At 44.2% G+C, this 19,207-nt stretch overlaps 1 protein-coding gene across 3 annotated transcripts in view; it reads right to left on the bottom strand.

The window, feature by feature from the left end:
• The window catches only part of LRRC31 (leucine rich repeat containing 31), a 39,862-nt gene extending 21,129 nt beyond the window's left edge, over positions 1-18,733 (bottom strand). For 2 of the 3 annotated variants that reach the window (XM_034663191.1, XM_034663196.1), the window contains exons 1-7: positions 18,486-18,733; positions 16,529-16,781; positions 8,311-8,454; positions 6,204-6,371; positions 3,441-3,608; positions 3,041-3,208; positions 1,862-2,029 (exon numbers count right to left, since the gene is read on the bottom strand). In XM_034663191.1, coding sequence (XP_034519082.1) covers positions 1,862-2,029; positions 3,041-3,208; positions 3,441-3,608; positions 6,204-6,371; positions 8,311-8,454; positions 16,529-16,718 — 1,006 coding nt within the window. In that variant the 5' untranslated portion in view covers positions 16,719-16,781; positions 18,486-18,733. The remainder of the gene's footprint in view (positions 1-1,861; positions 2,030-3,040; positions 3,209-3,440; positions 3,609-6,203; positions 6,372-8,310; positions 8,455-16,528; positions 16,782-18,485) is intronic. The other variant, XM_034663200.1, reaches the window with a different exon arrangement.
• Positions 18,734-19,207: the final 474 nt, after the last annotated feature.

Below are 19,207 nucleotides of genomic sequence, written 5' to 3'. Positions count from 1 at the left end.
ATTTATTTTTGTTTGTTTGTTTTCTGTCCTCCCTCACTGAAGGTGAGCTCTGTCTGTGGGGCCTGCGTCCTCCTGAGTGTGCGAAGAATCTAGAACACCGGAGGCACAGACATTTGTGGAAGCAGGGATGGAGGGTGGGAGGGAAAGGAAGGCAGGCAGGTGGGATCCCAACAGATGTAACGGTTTCTTCCTCTTCACATGTAGTTGGTTTATTCCTGTCCCTACCAGACTGGGGCTCCTGGACTATGATTTTCGCTTAGCCCATGGCACAGTGCCTCCTATGACTAGATGATGAATCAAAGTTGTTGGCTAAACAACCTGTAATTCCATTTCTTTGGAGCTATCTAAAATGATCAGATAAAAGAATGGTGAGTTATTTAACCTCATAAGGTATAAACGGAATGTATTTTCATTTCCATCTTCTCAAAATTAGGCAGTAGGAGAACGATGCAATTTGCTACAGTTCTTAAATAATCATTAGCTTCCCAGGGCTGTTCACTTGTGTTCGTGGCTGAGAATGTGGTGAGAGAAGCTGATGCTTCTGTTATGCTAGCGGTAACAGCTGGGGTCCCTGTAGCCCTGGAACCTTCCTCTGGTAACAAGATGAGAGGCGATATTCATGTTATTCGGTTATATCAAGGGAAATTCATTCTTTGGAACAGGTGCACCAATAATTCAGGAGTGTCTCCTCCCGGTGTGACGCTCAGACATAAAGGGGACGGTGATACCCCGTACGCTCCATCTGGAGCTCAGAAACGGCTTGTTTTGTTCCTTTAAAATCATTATAAAAGCCTTGAACTTTTCTCAGTTTTCCATATTGAGGCATGAGTCCCAAATGTAATTTAGCAGGTCTAAAATAATAGATATTCGACCTAAGAGCCTATTTTACTCTTTTCCTTCCCCAATTGTACTAAAAACAACTAAAAAATTCTTTTTACTCTTATTCTTAATTGATTCATTCATTCGATCATATTCAACAAGCATTTCCTGGTGCCAACTATATGCTAGTCCCTGTACCTAAACAAAGGAGAGACACTGAAGGGGCTCCCTACACAGGGGGTGCTGGTGATCTGGACAGTGAGCAAGGCCAAAGGCCCCAGGGACAGAGCCCAGGCAAGTGGCTGGGGTTGAGTCGAGGAGGGGGAGGCTAGGGAACAAAGTCAGAACGACAGAGGATGAACAAGGAGACCATTTGGACTCGCGGTAATCTGGGCATGAGATGACGGTGGCCTAGACCAGGGTGGCAGAGGTCCAGAAGGTGAGCTGTGGTGAGATTCTGGAGGTGTTTTGAAAGTTGACTGTGGCCACAGATGGAATTAAACCCTTAATGGCAAGGCTGCGCTCACGCCGTTATGGGAAACTGCATTTATACATTACCTGTTATAATGACAGGATCATGTCTACGGTGGAAAGTAAGTGTAGACACCTGAAGTTATAACGTAGACCCGTGGTGCACCACCCTAAATTCTTCTGTAATTTCATTTGTACCTAAGGGGCTTGACTTCACTCATTAGTCAGAAAGCCTCAATGCCCTTTGTTTGGCTTTCTCTCTACATCCCTGTTTGAAACAAACTTTGTGACTAACAGAGTCATTTCTAAACTAACATATATTCAAAATTTTCTCCACCAGGCGCCGCATCCATCATTTACAAATGTGTATATGAGAATTTAGATTCACTAACATTTCCTGGGCATGTAACACATGCCAAATACAATATTGGGGCACTCACGGAACATTTATGATTTGATGCTTTTGTAACTTCATAAACAGTAAGTTTAAGGGGACACCTCAAATTTGCCAAGTTCCAAACATATACTGAGGTTCCAAAAGTCTTTCCGTGGCTCTGTCGTTCACACTTACTCAGCGACGCCACGTCATCTGCCGTTAGGGAGCACTGGTGAAGATCCAAAACTTCTAGACGCTCCAGTGTGACCAACTGAGCTGATGAGTCCTCAAAACCTCCGCCCAGCTCCCTGTTGCAGGAAAGGTCTAATTTCTTCAGTTCACACAAATACCTAAAAGTGGCATCTACAAAGAAAGTCAAAAGTCCCATTCTGACAAGTTAGAAGATGGAAGGCAGGTGTGGAACAGGGGAGGGTGTAGGTGTGGAGAAAGGGAGATAGAGAAAATATACTGGGTTGAGAAAAGCCAAGATGGACGAATAACTTTAGACTTCCTACCATCTGGCCCTCCTCGGACTTGACAGTGGCTTCAAATTCCCCCACCCCCACCCCATAATCTGCATCGACTGACAGTGGCTTTGGTGGAACCCTGCAACTGATAGTTCTCCTCCTCCCACGCTGAGCATTGGCATTTCCCAGAATTCTAGACTTACTCAAACTGCCAGCAAGAAGGATATTGTAGGCTCTGTAAGTCAAAGGAGAACACGCAATTTCATGTCACATTCTCCCTACAGATGCCACTGAATCTATTCTTTTTATCAGTACCGGTTCCTTCCTACTACTGAGCATAAAATAATGCTGACATTTTCAAAAGTAAGAGAAAAATGGAGAGCTTTCATAGCACATAACTTTTCTTTTGCCCAGTGTCTATCTCAAACCCAGAATATTCTGGCCTTTTCAGAGGTAGCCATTTTAAGAGGTAATTTTTAGAATCATAAAAGTGTATGCTTACTGTAAAAGATTTAGAAAAGAATAAAACAAAGAAGATTTAAATTACCCATAATCTCATTCCCCAGTATAACCCTTGTGTATATTTTGTTGAATTTCCTAACAGCTTAAATTAAATACAAACTAAAATTACGTATGTGGGGGCGCCTGGGTGGCACAGCAGTTAAGCATCTGCCTTCGGCTCAGGGCGTGATCCCGGCGTTATGGGATCAAGCCCCACATCAGGCTCCTCCGCTATGAGCCTGCATCTTCCTCTCCCACTCCCCCTGCTTGTTGTTCCCTCTCTCGCTGGCTGTCTCTATCTCTGTCAAATAAATAAATAAAATCTTTAAAAAAAATAAAAAAATAAAAAATAAATAAATAAGTAAAATTTATATGTGTATAAAAACCTCAGTCATTGCTAACTCACCCAGTAGTCTGACACTCTCTTGTGATAGTCCACATGAATGTAACTTTAGCACTTTCAGATTTGAGGTACTTTTTAATCCCTGAGCAATACTGTTCAGACTTGCACCGATGTTTCTGTTAATGGAAAGATCAAGGACTTCGAGATTTTGCATCATGGGTAGCAACTGACCTAGAGAGAAGTGAATCCAAATGAGAAGGGCAACTCAGTAAAAATGCAGGGTGTGAATGCTGGGGCAGGAGGGGGAGGGAAGCCTCATGTGACCTGGGGCCATGGGGAGCCACTCTTCCAATTCAGGGCAAGAGAAAACACAGCCAACTTGGACCCTTTGACTCTCAGGCTGTCTGATCATGGGCATCTTCACATTTATTTTCTGGGGAGGACTCTTCCAAATCCCACTTACCCACAAATGCCCCATCTTCAGATGTGAGGTCACAATCCACAAGCTCAAGTGTTTGTATCTTGCTCCCTTCTTGGAACTTCTGGAGGGTCAGAGGTAAGTTTCCTCCCACTTCACTGTTCCAGGACAAGTTCAGCTCTTCCAGGTCGGGTATCACCTCGAGTGCTTCTCCTGTTACAAAACAGCCCGAAGATGGGGTCGATTGCTAATCCACAAAGCAGGGAATCCACCTCAAAATCAGCACAAGCATTATTTATGGAATGATAATGGCCGGGCCAGGGACTGGTTAGGTGCCGAGGAACAGCGCAGACCGTTCCCAGCAGGCTGAGCCTCTGTATTTACAGGCACGGCGATTCTAGTCCCTCCAAAGTTCAGAAGCCATGCCAATGTACAAAAATCTTTGTAAAGCAAACCCCACCTGCCAGTAGGGTGGTTTCACTGAGTTGTTTTTGTGGTAGTAAATGCTTGTACTCTTCCAACTACTTTCTCTCCTCCACCCTGTCTGCGGTCAGCATCACTGGGAAGCTGGGCCAGAGGACCAGGTGCGGCCAAGCAGGGCACTGGCCACCATGAGGGTAAAGCTCACTTTGACATCAAGAATACCACATACAACTAAACCGAGCCCCCCAGAGAACAAGTAATAAAGCATACGGTGCTGGCAGCTCCTAACAGCCATGCAACCTTGGAGGGTAGAGGAGGAGAAAGGGGTGGGACTTGACATTTCTGAAACCCTTTTGCAGACGAAAGCATCTGCGGGCTGGAATGGACGCTGGGAGAGAGCAGGGACGTGACCAGGGAAATCAGCCTTAGGAATGACTTCCATTGCCTTGGGTAGAGCAGGGTGGAGAAGCACACATAGGAAACGTACTTTCTCAATGTGCAGAGTCAATCTCCACACCAAACAAGAGTACTAGAAAGTCCCTGTGTCTAGAAGGCTCTCCTCCACGATCCACTACCGGACTTGGACTTCTACCGTTGGCTATTCCTTGTGTGGACCTAGCTTTCAGGAGTCCAGGAGCCTCACGTTAAGATGCATGATCTCCCAGCGCAGGTGCCATTTTGTGTGCCATCGCCAGTCAGTTGGGGTGGCATTCGATAGCCCTGAAGCACTCCTCAGCAGCAGGGACAGAGAGTGTGACCGATCAGAGTGTCTGCAGTGCACCTGGTGCTGGGGAGCCACGCACCTGTCGTCCTACACTAAGCAGTGGTAACGGGTATAATAATGTTGGGACGCCTCTTGACTGATGGTGTCTTATCATTAAACCATTTATTCTCCCTGTACCCCATCTGCCATCAAGGCTCCCTTCTGATGGGGGAAAGTGCAGAAGCCCTTCCAGACGGGAAAAGGGAACAGGTTACAAAACATCCTAGCAGCAAAGATGCAGACTCCCTCCTGAGCCGGAGAAGTTTGGAGCGAGTCCCAAGGCAGAAATTCCATTTCCTGATTTCTTAAGGATGAAAGATCATGAACAAAAATTAGATTAATCGCAGAAAAGAAGGAAACTACATTTTCTCTTCACCCGAGTAACAGTGAGTTAAATTTGCAGCTCAGCTACACAGTAACCAGCTGCTAACCAGTGAGGTTCAACTGATCACATAAAACCACTGAAAGTTAACTGTGAGCGGGGGAGTAGTGGAAGGAGGAGCTCTCCGTTCTTGAGCACGCACTATGTGCCAGGCATGTAGTAAGCGCTTCGCAGAAATCATTTAATCCTCACAATAGTTTTTTGAGGTGGATATCAAACCCATTTCAGAAATAAGAAAGCTGAAGCTCGGGAAGTTTAAATAATTTGTCCATGGGGGTGGAATTTGAGCTAAGACCTGGCCAGCTCTGAGATGTATGGCGTTTCTCCTCAGCTACAGGAGGGTGGGCCAGAGGGCATCAACTGACCCTGGCTTTCTGCAGAAGATCAGAGAGAAGACATTTGACATGAATTGTGTTGTTTTTACAAAAATCTTTGCAGAGATGTAAATGATCAAAATACGTCACTGAAATAAGAAGCTTCAGACCAAAAGAATTTAAAAATATGAATGGCATCTAACACCAGCAAGGATTGTAGTAAAGAGCTGGGTCAGGAGCATGACAGATTTTATCCTACTTCTGTGTTATTCTGTGTTCAGTATATAAACTAACTTAACTGAGGTTCCAGTTCTATTTAAACCATTGCTTTTGGGGCGCCTGGGTGGCACAGCGGTTAAGCGTCTGCCTTTGGCTCAGGGCGTGATCCCGGCGTTATGGGATCGAGCCCCACATCAGGCTCTTCAGCTATGAGCCTGCTTCTTCCTCTCCCACTCCCCCTGCTTGTGTTCCCTCTCTCACTGGCTGTCTCTATCTCTGTCGAATAAATAAATAAAATCTTTAAAAAAAAAAAACATTGCTTTTATTTGTTTTGATCAATTTTTTTAAAAATGGGAATGGGAAAAAAGAAAAGATTATTTTGGAATTGGAAAATAATCATTATCTATCCCCAACTCCTCAATTTTACAGACAAGTAACAGATCGAGAGTAAGCAAATTTGATAAATTATCTCCATTTAAATTCCATGAGAGCAGGTATCCATCTGCCCAGCTGTGTTCCCTTCTCTATCCTGGGGCTTACCACGGTGCTGGTAGGTACGGGCTGCGTAGCTTTTTAGAAGTTATGTAAGTGCTCAGCATGGCATTCCATCATCCATGTGCTCTCATCCATGAGCACCCGAGGGGGTGTGACCCAGATAGTTTGCCCTTGACACTTGAAAGCTGCTTCCAGCGAAACATTCATCATACCCAGGGCTCGAACATCATCCATGGTAAGTCTGCAGCTTCCCAGCCTCAGGATTTTTAGCTTGCTGACGAGATGCATTTGCTGGGTAACCAAGTGGAGGTTTCCACCTACAGAATCATTCCAGGAAATATCCAGTTTTTCCAAGTCTGGGAGAAGAGGCAGCAAAGCAACTGGAAACAAACAAGAGGATATACAGATTTGCATCTGTAATGTGCGATTGGTAGTAAATAGGATCAATGCCTATTGCACTATAAGATAGAAGGGAGGGGTGGACATGCTGGCTTTTAGCAAAGCAGGGATCCCTCAGCCATGCAATTGGGGAGAGAGTGGTGTTTACATTTCCTATTTCCTAGGATACTTTCCATTTCTGCCAAGAAAATGCACTCCAAAAAATGTAGTGATATCTTGATAAGATTTCATAGGAGCGCCTTTATTGTAGCAGAAATGGTCATTCTACTGTTACTACCACTGCCACTGTGATATGTATACTAGACCTTTATTTTGCAAAACATTCTGACATCCCTCACCCCTTCATCCCATTGGATCCTTGGGCTGAAAGCTGGAGGACTGCAATGTTGGCCAGGATTGGTGAGATTGAGGGTACCTGTTACCCTTCCTTTAAATCATGATTACCTGGGTATCACCACCTTAAAAAGCTCCCATTGTATTTAAATAGGCCAACGTGTGGAGGCTTAGACAGGCCCAAAGCCTGACTGGAACTTTCTCTGAGTGTCTGCCATTGCTCATTAAAAGTGACGTTACTGTCTATGAAAAAGATTCGCTAAGGCCATCTTTATCTCCTGAAGCAACGAGACTCAAGAGTGGAAATGCCAACTTAGAGTGGTAGAGCATCTTCACTTGTTTGCTTTTAAATATCTGTCTTGAAGGTTAAGGGCAGCAGTCAGAAGTAGCAAGCTGAGCTCTTACAGTTATAGGCACAGCAGCGTCCAAAATCCTGAGGCCATGCTTAGGAGTGAAATTTGTTTTTGCTTTTTGTTGTTTTACTAGTCTTCAATTTCAACTTGCTCACCAAAATCCTAACTTTATAAAGCATAAAAGTCTATTGAACACATTAAGAAGGAACAAAAATTAAAAACAAGATTGCTGGGGCCCGCTCTCAGAGACTCCAAGCCGGTAGGTTTGGGTTGAACTCAAGTGAACACAAGCTCTGCCAGTGATTCTGCTGAACAGGCATCTGGAAACACAGACACGGGTAGGGTTCTCTCTAAAGAGAGGTGCCCACAATAATGGCATGGAATTTAAATAAAATAGTCAAGGACCCCCTCACTCATGATTCAGTTCTTTTGATACGTCTGTGCTGGCAGACACATCTAGTTTGATGAAAGACTCGACTCAAGGTCTCTGAGAAAAAGGGAAAAAGAAAGGCGGTAATAGTGGGGCGCCTGGGTGGCACAGCGGTTGAGCGTCTGCCTTCGGCTCAGGGCGTGATCCCGGCGTTATGAGATCGAGCCCCACATCAGGCTTCCGCTATGAGCCTGCTTCTTCCTCTCCCACTCCCCCTGCTTGTGTTCCCTCTCTCGCTGGCTGTCTCTATCTCTGTCAAATAAATAAATAAAATCTTTTAAAAAAAGAAAGAAAGAAAGGCGGTAATAGTTGTGTGGGGAGGGGCGTCTTCACAACCAGACGCCTGCTTGCGTGAGACAAGTGGTGGTCACGCTGTTGAGCACACAAGTTGTAAACAACAATTGCTGGTAGTTCCGCTTTCAGTCCACACATAATTGAGCACAACACCCCTTGACATTCCCAGCGGGGCCCAGCTTTGTGGATGAGTTGCACGCGTTTATACCATATTGTGTGCAAGACAAATGTTTTTCAGGGAGTACGGAGCAATCACTAGGGAGGTAAAATTCTCAGGAGGAACAAGCAGGCAAATGAACCTTCCTCCTAAACTTGGCTCAAATCTTCGAAGCTTGAGGAAGGATCAATTAGCTTGTTTAAAAAAAAAAATAGTGGCGCAGCTGGTATTCCTGAGCTGTCTGGGGCGCCCCGAGACCTTGGGTTGCCAGGGTGAGTAATGAGTGTGTGCTGCCCGCTCACTCAACCCGAGGGCTCCCGAGGCCCTCCGTGCAAAGTCAGCCGCATACAGACCCGCTTCCCTCACGTCCGCTGCCGTCAGTCTGCAGTTGTTCAGATCCAGGCACCTGTCCACAGCCGTCGTGCCCAGCTTCCGCAGGAACGGCTCGTTTTTCTCCAGCCTGGATCCCAATTCCACTTCTGAAGCGAGAGGCTGAGCTACGTTGTAAGAATAAAGAAGAACTCGCCGTGAACGACATATCGTATTAACGATGCATTGTGATCACAGTAAGACAGGTCAACAGACCAACAGCAATCCTGAGCGGGTCCTTTGCGAAAGCTCTACCCGAAGGGGAAGCCTCTACCAGACACAGAACTTGACCCCTGTCCTGCCTCCGGGTGCTGGACACTGATCACTCCAGTGACCCTCTTCTTAGCAAGGAAACGGAGGACCTCAGGGGCTCTTCTTTCACAGCCTGACAGGGGCTTCGCAGCGTGTAGACAGTGTTGTCTTCCCGGACGAAGCGGCGAACTCATTCGCACAGCGATTAAGCGGAGCGCTGCTGAGGGACACAGAGCCGCGCTCAGGCCAGGTGGGGAGCACAGGTATTTGACCACGCAGGTGAAGAAGAGGAAACACTGCGACCACTGCTGGGAGCTTCAGTTGGCTGCTGGGAGCCAATGAAACGCTGCTCGACTCCTAGACCATTCAATGGACAGATCCAGGGAGGGGAGTGCTGGGAGAGCTTTTCTCCACCACCCTCCCTGCCACAAGAATACACTCAGAAAGCCTCATTTGAACTAGAAGCTGGTTCTTTGAGAGAATTAATAAAATTGACAGACCACTGCAAGACTTATCCAAAAGAATAGAGAAAGGACCCAAATTAATAAAAGTATGAATGAAAAAGGAGAGGTCACAACCCACACCAATGAAATCGGAAGGATTGTTAGAAACTTTTATCAACAGCTTTATGCCAATAAATTAAGCAATCTGGAAGAGATGGACGACTTCCTGGAAACCTATAAACTACCAAGACTGAAACAGGAAGAAATCGATTTTTTAAACAGGCCAATTAATTATGAAGAGATTGAAACAGTGATAAACAACCTTCCAAAAAACAAAACTCCAGGCCCGGACGGTTTTCCTGGGGAATTCTACCAAACATTCAAAGAAGAAATAATACCTATTCTCCTAAAGCTATTTCAAAAAATAGAAACAGAAGGAAAGCTACCAAACTCATTCTATGAGGCTAATATTACCTTGATCCCCAAACCAGGCAAAGACCCCCTCAAAAAGGAGAATTACAGACCGATTTCTCTAATGAATATGGATGCCAAAATCCTCAACAAGATCCTTGCTAATAGAATCCAACAGTACATTAAAAGGATTATCCATCATGACCAAGTGGGATTCATACCTGGGATGCAAGCATGGTTCAACACTCGCAAATCAATCAATGTGATACATCATATCAACAAGAAAAGACTCAAGAACCATATGATCCTCTCAATTGATGCAGAAAAAGCATTTGACAAAATACAGCATCCTTTCCTGATTAAAACCCTTCAGAGTGTAGGAATAGAGGGTACATTTCTCAATCTCATAAAAGCCATCTATGAAAAGCCTACTGCAAGCATTATTCTCAATGGGGAAAAGCTGGAAGCCTTTCCCTTAAGATCAGGAACACGACAAGGATGCCCACTCTCGCCACTATTATTCAACATAGTACTAGAAGTCCTTGCAACAGCAATCAGAAGACAAAAAGGGATCAAAGGTATCCAAATCGGCAAAGAAGAAGTCAAACTGTCTCTCTTTGCAGATGACATGATACTCTATATGGAAAACCCAAAGGAATCCACTCCCAAACTATTAGAAGTTATAGAACAATTCAGTAAGGTGGCAGGATACAAAATCAATGCCCAGAAATCAGTTGCATTTCTATACACGAATAACGAGACTGAAGAAAGAGAAATTAGGGAATCCATCCCATTTACAATAACACCAAAAACCATACGTTACCTTGGAATTAACTTAACCAGAGACGTAAAGGACCTATATCCTAGAAACTATAGATCACTTTTGAAAGATATTGAGGAAGACATAAAAAGATGGAAAAATATTCCATGCTCATGGATTGGAAGAATTAACATAGTTAAAATGTCCATACTACCCAGAGCAATCTACACTTTCAATGCTATCCCGATCAAAATACCGAGGACATTTTTCAAAGAACTGGAACAAATAGTCCTTAAATTTGTATGGAACCAGAAAAGGCCCCGAATCTCCAAGGAACTGTTGAAAAGGAAAAACAAAGCTGGGGGCATCACAATGCCGGATTTCGAGCTGTACTACAAAGCTGTGATCACAAAGACAGCATGGTACTGGCACAAAAACAGACACATCGACCAATGGAACAGAATAGAGAACCCAGAAATGGACCCTCGGCTCTTTGGGCAACTAATCTTTGATAAAGCAGGAAAAAACATCCGGTGGAAAAAAGACAGTCTCTTCAATAAATGGTGCTGGGAAAATTGGACAGCTACATGCAAAAGAATGAAACTTGACCACTCTCTCACACCATACACAAAAATAAACTCCAAATGGATGAAAGACCTCAATGTGAGACAGGAATCCATCAAAATTCTAGAGGAGAACATAGGCAACAACTTCTATGACATCGGCCAGAGCAACCTTTTTCACGACACATCTCCAAAGGCAAGAGAAATAAAAGATAAAATGAACTTATGGGACTTTATCAGGATAAAGAGCTTCTGCACAGCCAAGGAAACAGTCAAAAAAACTAAGAGACAGCCCACGGAATGGGAGAATATATTTGCAAAGGACACCACAGATAAAGGACTGGTATCCAAGATCTACAAAGAACTTCTCAAACTCAATACACGAGAAACAAATAAACAAATCATAAAATGGGCAGAAGATATGAACAGACACTTTTCCAATGAAGACATACAAATGGCTAACAGACACATGAAAAAATGTTCAAAATCATTAGCCATCAGGGAAATTCAAATCAAAACCACACTGAGATACCACCTTACGCCAGTTAGAATGGCAAAGATAGACAAGGCAAGAAACAACAATTGTTGGAGAGGATGTGGAGAAAGGGGATCCCTCCTACATTGTTGGTGGGAATGCAAGTTGGTACAGCCACTCTGGAAAACAGTGTGGAGGTCCCTTAAAAAGTTAAAAATTGAACTACCCTATGACCCAGCCATTGCACTACTGGGTGTTTACCCCAAAGATACAGACGTAGTAAAGAGAAGGGCCATATGCACCCCAATGTTCATAGCTGCATTGTCCACAATAGCCAAATCATGGAAGGAGCCGAGATGCCCTTCAACAGATGACTGGATTAAGAAGCTGTGGTCCATATATACAATGGAATATTACTCAGCTATCAGAAAGAACGAATTCTCAACATTTGCTGCAACATGGACGGCACTGGAGGAGATAATGCTAAGTGAAATAAGTCAAGCAGAGAAAGACAATTATCATATGATTTCTCTCATCTATGGAACATAAGAACTAGGATGATCGGTAGGGGAAGAAAGGGATAAAGAAAAGGGGGGTAATCAGAAGGGGGAATGAAACATGAGAGACTATGGACTATGAGAAACAAACTGAAGACTTCAGAGGGGAGGGGGTGGGGGAATGGGATAGACTGGTGATGGGTAGTAAGGAGGGCACGTATTGCATGGTGCACTGGGTGTTATACGCAACTAAATGAATCATCGAACTTTACATCAAAAACCAGGGATGTACTGTATGGTGACTAACATAATATAATAAAAAAACATTAGAAAAAAAAAAACCTTACAGATTTAAATGTAAAATAAAGACCTCCCTGCACTCATAAAAAAAAAAAAAGCCTCATTTGTCCTTCTTGTTATTAGAGGCGACTTACGTGGCCCCCTCACCAAGTTCCTCTGTACTAACACTGTGCTAACATGCAAACACTAAAATAAGAAAAGCTTTACTTTTATTGAACACCTATTGTGTATAGGTATGTGCCAGCATTTAAGACACATATAAAATACATCATACTTTTGTAAGGAAAAAGGAATATGCAGGTACTGACAGTGACTTTAAGGAGGTGTTGTAGATGAAAACGGACAATTTAAAACATATAAAAAGAGTATACTGGAATCCAATAATCAAAGTGTAAGTTCCAGATGTGCAGTGATATTCTTCTAACCCTTGCGAAGTATAAAACCACATAGCTAAAAGGAAATACATTGGTAGCAGTGAAAATTAATAGTAGGATTTCAGTAGTAAGCAGCTTAGACTTAAATATTAGGAGAGTAATACCAAGCCTACCTCTCCTCCAAAGTGGGTCTGGGGCCCGGCTGTTTTTAAGAGAACACCTATAGGGTGTCATCTTTGCAGGGATGGTTGGTGTTGCCACATTCCGCCAGTAGGAGGCAGCACCACCCACTATTTTACCTCTTCACTCTGGCCTTCCGCTTGTAGCATGCATTGGATACGACGGATTTTATTTTGGGTAGGGTTGCCAGATTTAGGAAAAACAAAAACAGCCTGTCCAATTAAGTTTAAACTTCAAGTAGACAAGGAATCATTGCTTAGTAAAAGTATGCCCCAAATATTGCGTGTGTTTTGTCTGGCAACTCTAACTGTGGGTAGAGCAGAAGAGAGTGGTGGGTGGCAGGTGCGGAGAGGCTAACTCTTATGTGCCAGTGAGTACAGGACATTGTGTGTAAACTTCATGCAAGAAGTCACAATCACACTATTTCATAGGTTTGGAACCTGAGACACAGAGAGACTGTCAGTTAGTAAGTAACAGAGTCAGAATTTGAACCCAGAACAGTCTGCTCCAAAGTCCATTATATGTATGTGTGTGTGTTTGAATTTTTGTGTTAAAAAAATCTCTCTGCATGCTCTCTGATGCTTTCTCTCTTCTGTTTTTGAGCTTTTTATCTCCACAGGCTCAACCTGCAATCATGCTCCAGCTCCTGCCTCACCAAAGCTTCTGTTTTCTCAAGCCGCTGTTCTGTCTATCGTTAGGACACAATTACCGTCAAATGTTTGGAAAGGGTGGTTTGTGCTTGCTGGTCCCACTTCACCCCATTTGCCGATTAACCCTCTATGTTCTGGTGACCACATTCACCTATCCCAACAAACCGTTTTTCAAAGGTCACCAGCAGTGACCTACCAATTGACAGATTCAGGAATCTCTTCTCAGACTGCATCCTACTTGGGCACTCTGTAATGTTTGATAGGACTGGCAAGTCTAAGACAGCATAAGTGGAAGACCTGGTTCGAATCATGGGTCCCTCAGGTGAGTAAGTCACTGAACTTCTTTGACCCTTGGTTTACTCGTCTGTAAAATAGAGACTATAATTCCTGCCTGGTTCACTTTTCATTTACTGGGGTCTCCCAGGAAGATGGGACTCCGCAGTGCCTTTTATATGAGAGGTATTCTGTAAATATTTGTTGAATGAGCAAATAATTGAATGAATGAATGAATGAATGAATATTAGCTTTAAAAGCTCCTTAATGACCAAAATAAATCAACATGGTAAATCTTAACCAAATGCCTAAGTATAAATACGAGTACCAGTCGGTGATCCCTGGACACGTCCTTATAGACCATATAGTTCATTTTTTTAAATACATAAAACCCTTTCTTCAAGGGATAGCTTATGTCACAGCTCAAGATACAAAACAGTTGAGTCAGGGTTGCTACCCACTGGCTGAGGTAGGATGACTGACACTCCATGAAGAGGACAGTTCCGTGGAGTGATTCAGGGCCTTTCCTGGCTGCTTTACTGCTGAACCAAGCTTCCGCCTTCTCCCCGTGATTCTGTAAGCTAAGCAGTATCTTCACATTAATTCTTTTCCAACCTAAATCTGTAAGGATTAGTTTCTTTGTTATAAACAACCAAGAATCCCAGTGGTTTCATAAAACATGACTACATGTTTGTAATATGGGTGACACCACACAGAGAACCAAGATAACAAGTTCCTGTTTTCAAGGAGCTACCTGTCTAATGGAGGAGGGACAAGGGAGCCATGCTGACAATACAGAGGGGACGAGTGGTGGAGGTGTGAGGAGGGAGCATGGGAACACAAGGTATGACAGTAAGTACCTCAGGGCCCGTGGGCAGGTGTTGGCAAGCTTTCAAGAGGAAGGGGTACATGAATTGCTCCTTAAGGGTGAGCGAGAGTCAGCCAGGTGGGTGGGCATGAGGGAGGGCTAGGTGGGGAGGGGTGCAGAAGAAGGATGGTGACACAAGGGAAGTCTTTGTAAGCCCAGGGAAGCCCTTTGCAAGAATGTGGCCGGTTGAGGAAACTGCAAGTGAATCTGCACGTCAGGAGGCGAGGATGAGCGTGAGGCTGGGGGCAGGCGGAGGTCACGAAGGGAGGTCCACCTGACCGCAGCACCTTGAAGACCATGCTTGGCAGTGTAGACTTTCTCCAGAAAGATTTTAAGCAGGTGAAAGACATCATATCTGTGATTTAGAAAGAGCACGCTGTGGCGCTGTGGAGGACAAGTCGGCAGGAGAGCCGGACTAGAAGTAGAGAAATCAGTTAGGAAGCTGTCCCAGTGGTCCGGGCAAAAAACAATGAAAGCCAGAACAGCACTGGAGAGGAGGAACCAGGTCCAAGAGCCGTTTTAGGGGCAGAACTGACATGACTCTAGGAGCCGCTGAATTTTGGGAGAGGTGGAAATGGAGAAGCCATGCAAGGTTGAGTGGCCAGTGTTGCCCAGCCGGGATAAGCAGCGTCTGGCCTTGCACTATTAATTTCATCATGGTTGCAGGTATTCACGAACCATGTTCCTGAAGCTTCGATTCCTACTTCAGAGCAAGAATCAATAATTTTCTGATAGAGGTTGTTCTTCTTTTAAAAAAGTAGACTTTAACTTCTGATTTCCAAAATATATTTAAAATATACTTACTCTATTTTCATATAAAATGATATTATTTTTGGTATTCGATGCAAATAATCTGACAGAATTGAGGGTAGGTATAAATGAAACACAATTGGCCATGGGTTGAAAATTGTTAGAGGGAAGTGATCATGGGGGGTCCTTAGGCTGTTCTCTCTACTTCTGTGTATGTAGGTGTTTAAAAATACATTTAATCGAATAGATAATATATTAATGGCGTTGTGTATGACACATAGTTTACGGAGAGATTTGGCAATATTTATTTTCATAACCCTTGAATTTGTAATCTCTGTTCTAAGAATTTATACTTTAAAAAAAGGCTGAAATACAATGAAGCCAGGAATAAGCAAGAGGGAAAGACAAAAGTATTCACTGAAGGGCAGAAAAGGAACTTACGTAATCATGGCATATGCATGGAATAGAGTCTGATGCAGCTGTTAAAATTAGGCATACGAACATCATTCTATGTATGTCTGCCATGTGGGGACTGAGCAGTATAATCGTATGCTCCAGAAGTCAGCTCAGAGCTCCATGTAAGCTCAAGAGGGCTTTGTGAGCTATTATAACTGCAGAAGATACTCGCTCTGGCCCCAGGCACCTCTGTGACAGTCCAATGCGCTGGTCCTCTCTCCTCTCTCATCTTGCTTCAGCACCCCGACCTCGGGCTCGCTCTCAAGCACACCAGGCCCAGTCCCACCTCGGGCCTTTGCACTTACAGTTCCTTTTGCCTGGGAAGCTGTTGCCGTAGACATCCACGTGACTAGCTTTCTTCATTCATTCACTCATTCATTCATTCATTCATTCATTCATTCATTCTCAGCTTACTTTATTCAGATCTCTGCTCAAATGCCGCCAAATCAGAGACTCCTTCCCCACAACCCCATCTAGAGCAGTACCTCATCCATCCTTCTCTGTCTCCTTAGCCGGCTTTATTTTTCTTCCTATCACTTATCACACTGAAATTATGTCTGTGTTCTGTTCTTTGTGCACACGAGGTCCTGTTTTTCGTGGCTGCATTTCTAACACAACAGTGGCTGGCATACAGTAGATACTCAGTCGATGTTTGTTGACTGGCTGACTGACCATAAATGCATGCATATGAACGAAAGGCTGAAAAGAATCTTGAAGAAATGATCATTTGTGTTAGAATGAAAGGAAACAAGGTATTTTCTCTATACCTTCCTGTAATGTTACTTTTGGTCATTTAAAAGTCAAATTAGCAAAGTATTTAAAGCATTTAAGTCACATAGTAAATGCTTAGAATAGAGACTCAGATTAGGTTTAGTTTAACCCATATGATCTCTTTAGGGGAAAACGTTACTTTAAAAAAAATAAAGAAATAACAGCAGTCAGAAGGTTACCCATATCTAAGGTGGCTGTTTCCTGTGCGGCATTGCTGGGGTGGAAATCAGTTGTTTCAAGGTCATTGCTCTCTTTTCTGTTTTCAGCTTTGGAGGACATAAATTCGGAGCCCCTGAGGAATTTGTTGACAAATGAAGTCCGGGGTTTAGTTTCTCCATCTGAGGAATTTTTCTTCCGTGTTTGACTCATGGTCAAGTTGAAGGGGGTCTTTCTCAGTAAGACATCTTCCTGTTGTTTTCTGTTCTAGGATGACTGAGAGGAAAAAGACTCTGTCAAGCCTGTGTGAAATCAGAATTTCCCTACATGAGTTTTTATTTCCCCTTTTTCTTTGTTTTTATTACTGGTAATGTTTAATGTAAAAATAAGAATGACGTAACCCCAGATCCGGGAACCGACAGATGGTGGCAGATACGAATCTAAAGCAAACCTGGTTTTTAACTTTGCCCTATTTTATTGTGCGAGATACAGGTCATTAAAAACCACTCTGGCAAATGGATCAAATGTGTCAATACGTTTGCAATGTCAGCCGTCAATTACAGTAACCTTCTAAGGGACGACAGTAAAAGGGGGTTTTAGCATGCCTCTCAACTGGCCCTTCGCAAAACTGCCACCCAGGAGAGCTTGCCTCCAGTGAGCCCAGCCTCCTCTCTCCACGTACTGCAGCTTTTTCTCCTGGCGTCTTCCCTTTTCCACTCAGCCCTGCTCCGCCACCCCATGAAAAACACATTGGCGGTGAAACATCCACTCACTCCATAAACAGAGCCTACTCTGGGTTGGTTACTGTTCTAGATGAGAGATTAAATGAGGAGCAAGACGCAGCTCCGGTCTTTGATGGAGGCTTAACCTGGTGGGAAGCTGGCTGCGAGCCAGAGAACACACCGGGGTAAGGGCCGCCAGGGAGGAGGGACCCGGGTCATCAGGGAAGCCTCGACTATTCCTGCCTTGGAGAACAGACTTGGAGCCTGGGTTTTAGCCTGGGGAGTTAGCTTAAAAAGAGAAGAGAAGGAAGAGTGTCCCAGGCAGAAAAAACAAGCTCAAAAGTCTCCAGGAAAGAAGGCTGGAAAAAGCCTAGGGTAGGCTCCAGCAGCGAGTTCTGGTTTACCTGGCACAAAAGAAGTGTGAAATGGAGGTAAGGAATGGGTCTGGTGTGATTTGAGGCTGAAGATTCAAAAGGGTCAATCTACTGACCCTCCTGGAATTTGCTTACAATAAAAGGGAGGGTTTAATACTTGGACTGGGGATAAAACTGTCAATGGAATTTTAGATTTTGGGTGGGATTTTTTACAAAAGTTCAAATTCAATTAATTAACATATAGTGTATTATTAGTTTCAGAAGTAGAGTGAGTGATTCATCAGTCTTACACAACACCCAGTGCTCATTACATCCAGTGCCTTCTAAGTGTCCATCACCCAGTTACCCCATCCCCCACGCCCTCCCGGAACTTTAGATTCTGTTAATAAAATTTAGATCCTGTCCTTGGGACAGGGCCTAATAGGTATTCTTGACGTTACAATGTTCATGGCCTCTTAGGGAAGAAAATAGGTCTTTCTGTAATACTATGTTCTAGAATGACTCAAGAACCTTTTGCACAGGGGCTCCTAAAAATGACCTTGGAGAGCCCACCTCCATGCCAGGGAGATGGAATATTCTATACACCTGGAGTACTATTTTTGAAGTCACAATTGAGCATCTTTTTCTTTTTGCATTTTCTTTTCAAATTAGAGCAGGGTGCAGCCCAGGCTTATCCAGGAACAGACAATGATGGCACCAGACAATAGCCCCCCACTGCAGCCCCACAGCTGACCAAGCCTCAGTGGGCTAGGTGGGAAAGACAAAAAGACCATTGGCAATGAAACCAGCCACAACGAGCAGACCTGGCTGTCCCATCCCGATTCCACCATCACCTCAGGGGCCCTTGTCCTTCGCGGGCCCTCCGGCCCCCACCCAAGATTTACCTCCATGGTCGTTGTCATGGAATCGCACCTTCTGGAGACGGACAGAGAGGCACGCTCTGGACTGTCATCCCACTAAATGCTTTCACTTTTTCCCCCACTAAATGCGCTGACTTCCATTTCCAGGTCTTAAGAAAACACTGCTGGATGGTGCTCCAGGATGTGGTAATTTACCCAAGAGAAACCCCACCCAGCTTGGGAGGCCCCTCCAGGTCGTCTGCAGGGGAGAGTACTGCAGGCAGAATGGGAAGGGCCGGGGGCGGGAGAGGCAAGACACAACCCAGGACGCAGGACTCTGGGGACAGAAGAGGAAACAGAAGTTCGGTGGGGGAAGGCAGAAAGAAGAGAAGGGCAAGGGTAAGAAACAACAGACAGGAAGCCAGGGAGGTAGAAAAGGACCAAGTATAAGGCATTTGCACATTGCTTAACCTACGGTGGGTAAGGAGTAGGTTACCACGCTCACTCTAAAAACATCCTTTTTTTTTCCCCCAATATGTGTTCGGGAAATTTCTCTCTATATACAAACTTGAACAAGTACTCCAGCTTCCCATACCAATTCAGGCTTACACAAACCTTCCATTCCCCCTTGTCCCTGCACTGGGTTTCACAGCGTGAAGGCAAAGCCTGGAAACAGAATTGGGAAATTTGCAGATCACAACATAACAACCAGACTACAGCAGCAAAAAACTGGGCTTTGTCTCTTCTCCTAGGATCAGACACATTCG

This window comes from Ailuropoda melanoleuca, chromosome 1 (genome assembly GCF_002007445.2).
Source record: "Ailuropoda melanoleuca isolate Jingjing chromosome 1, ASM200744v2, whole genome shotgun sequence".
NCBI lineage: Eukaryota > Metazoa > Chordata > Mammalia > Carnivora > Ursidae > Ailuropoda > Ailuropoda melanoleuca.
This window is presented reverse-complemented; position numbering and strand designations above follow the sequence as displayed.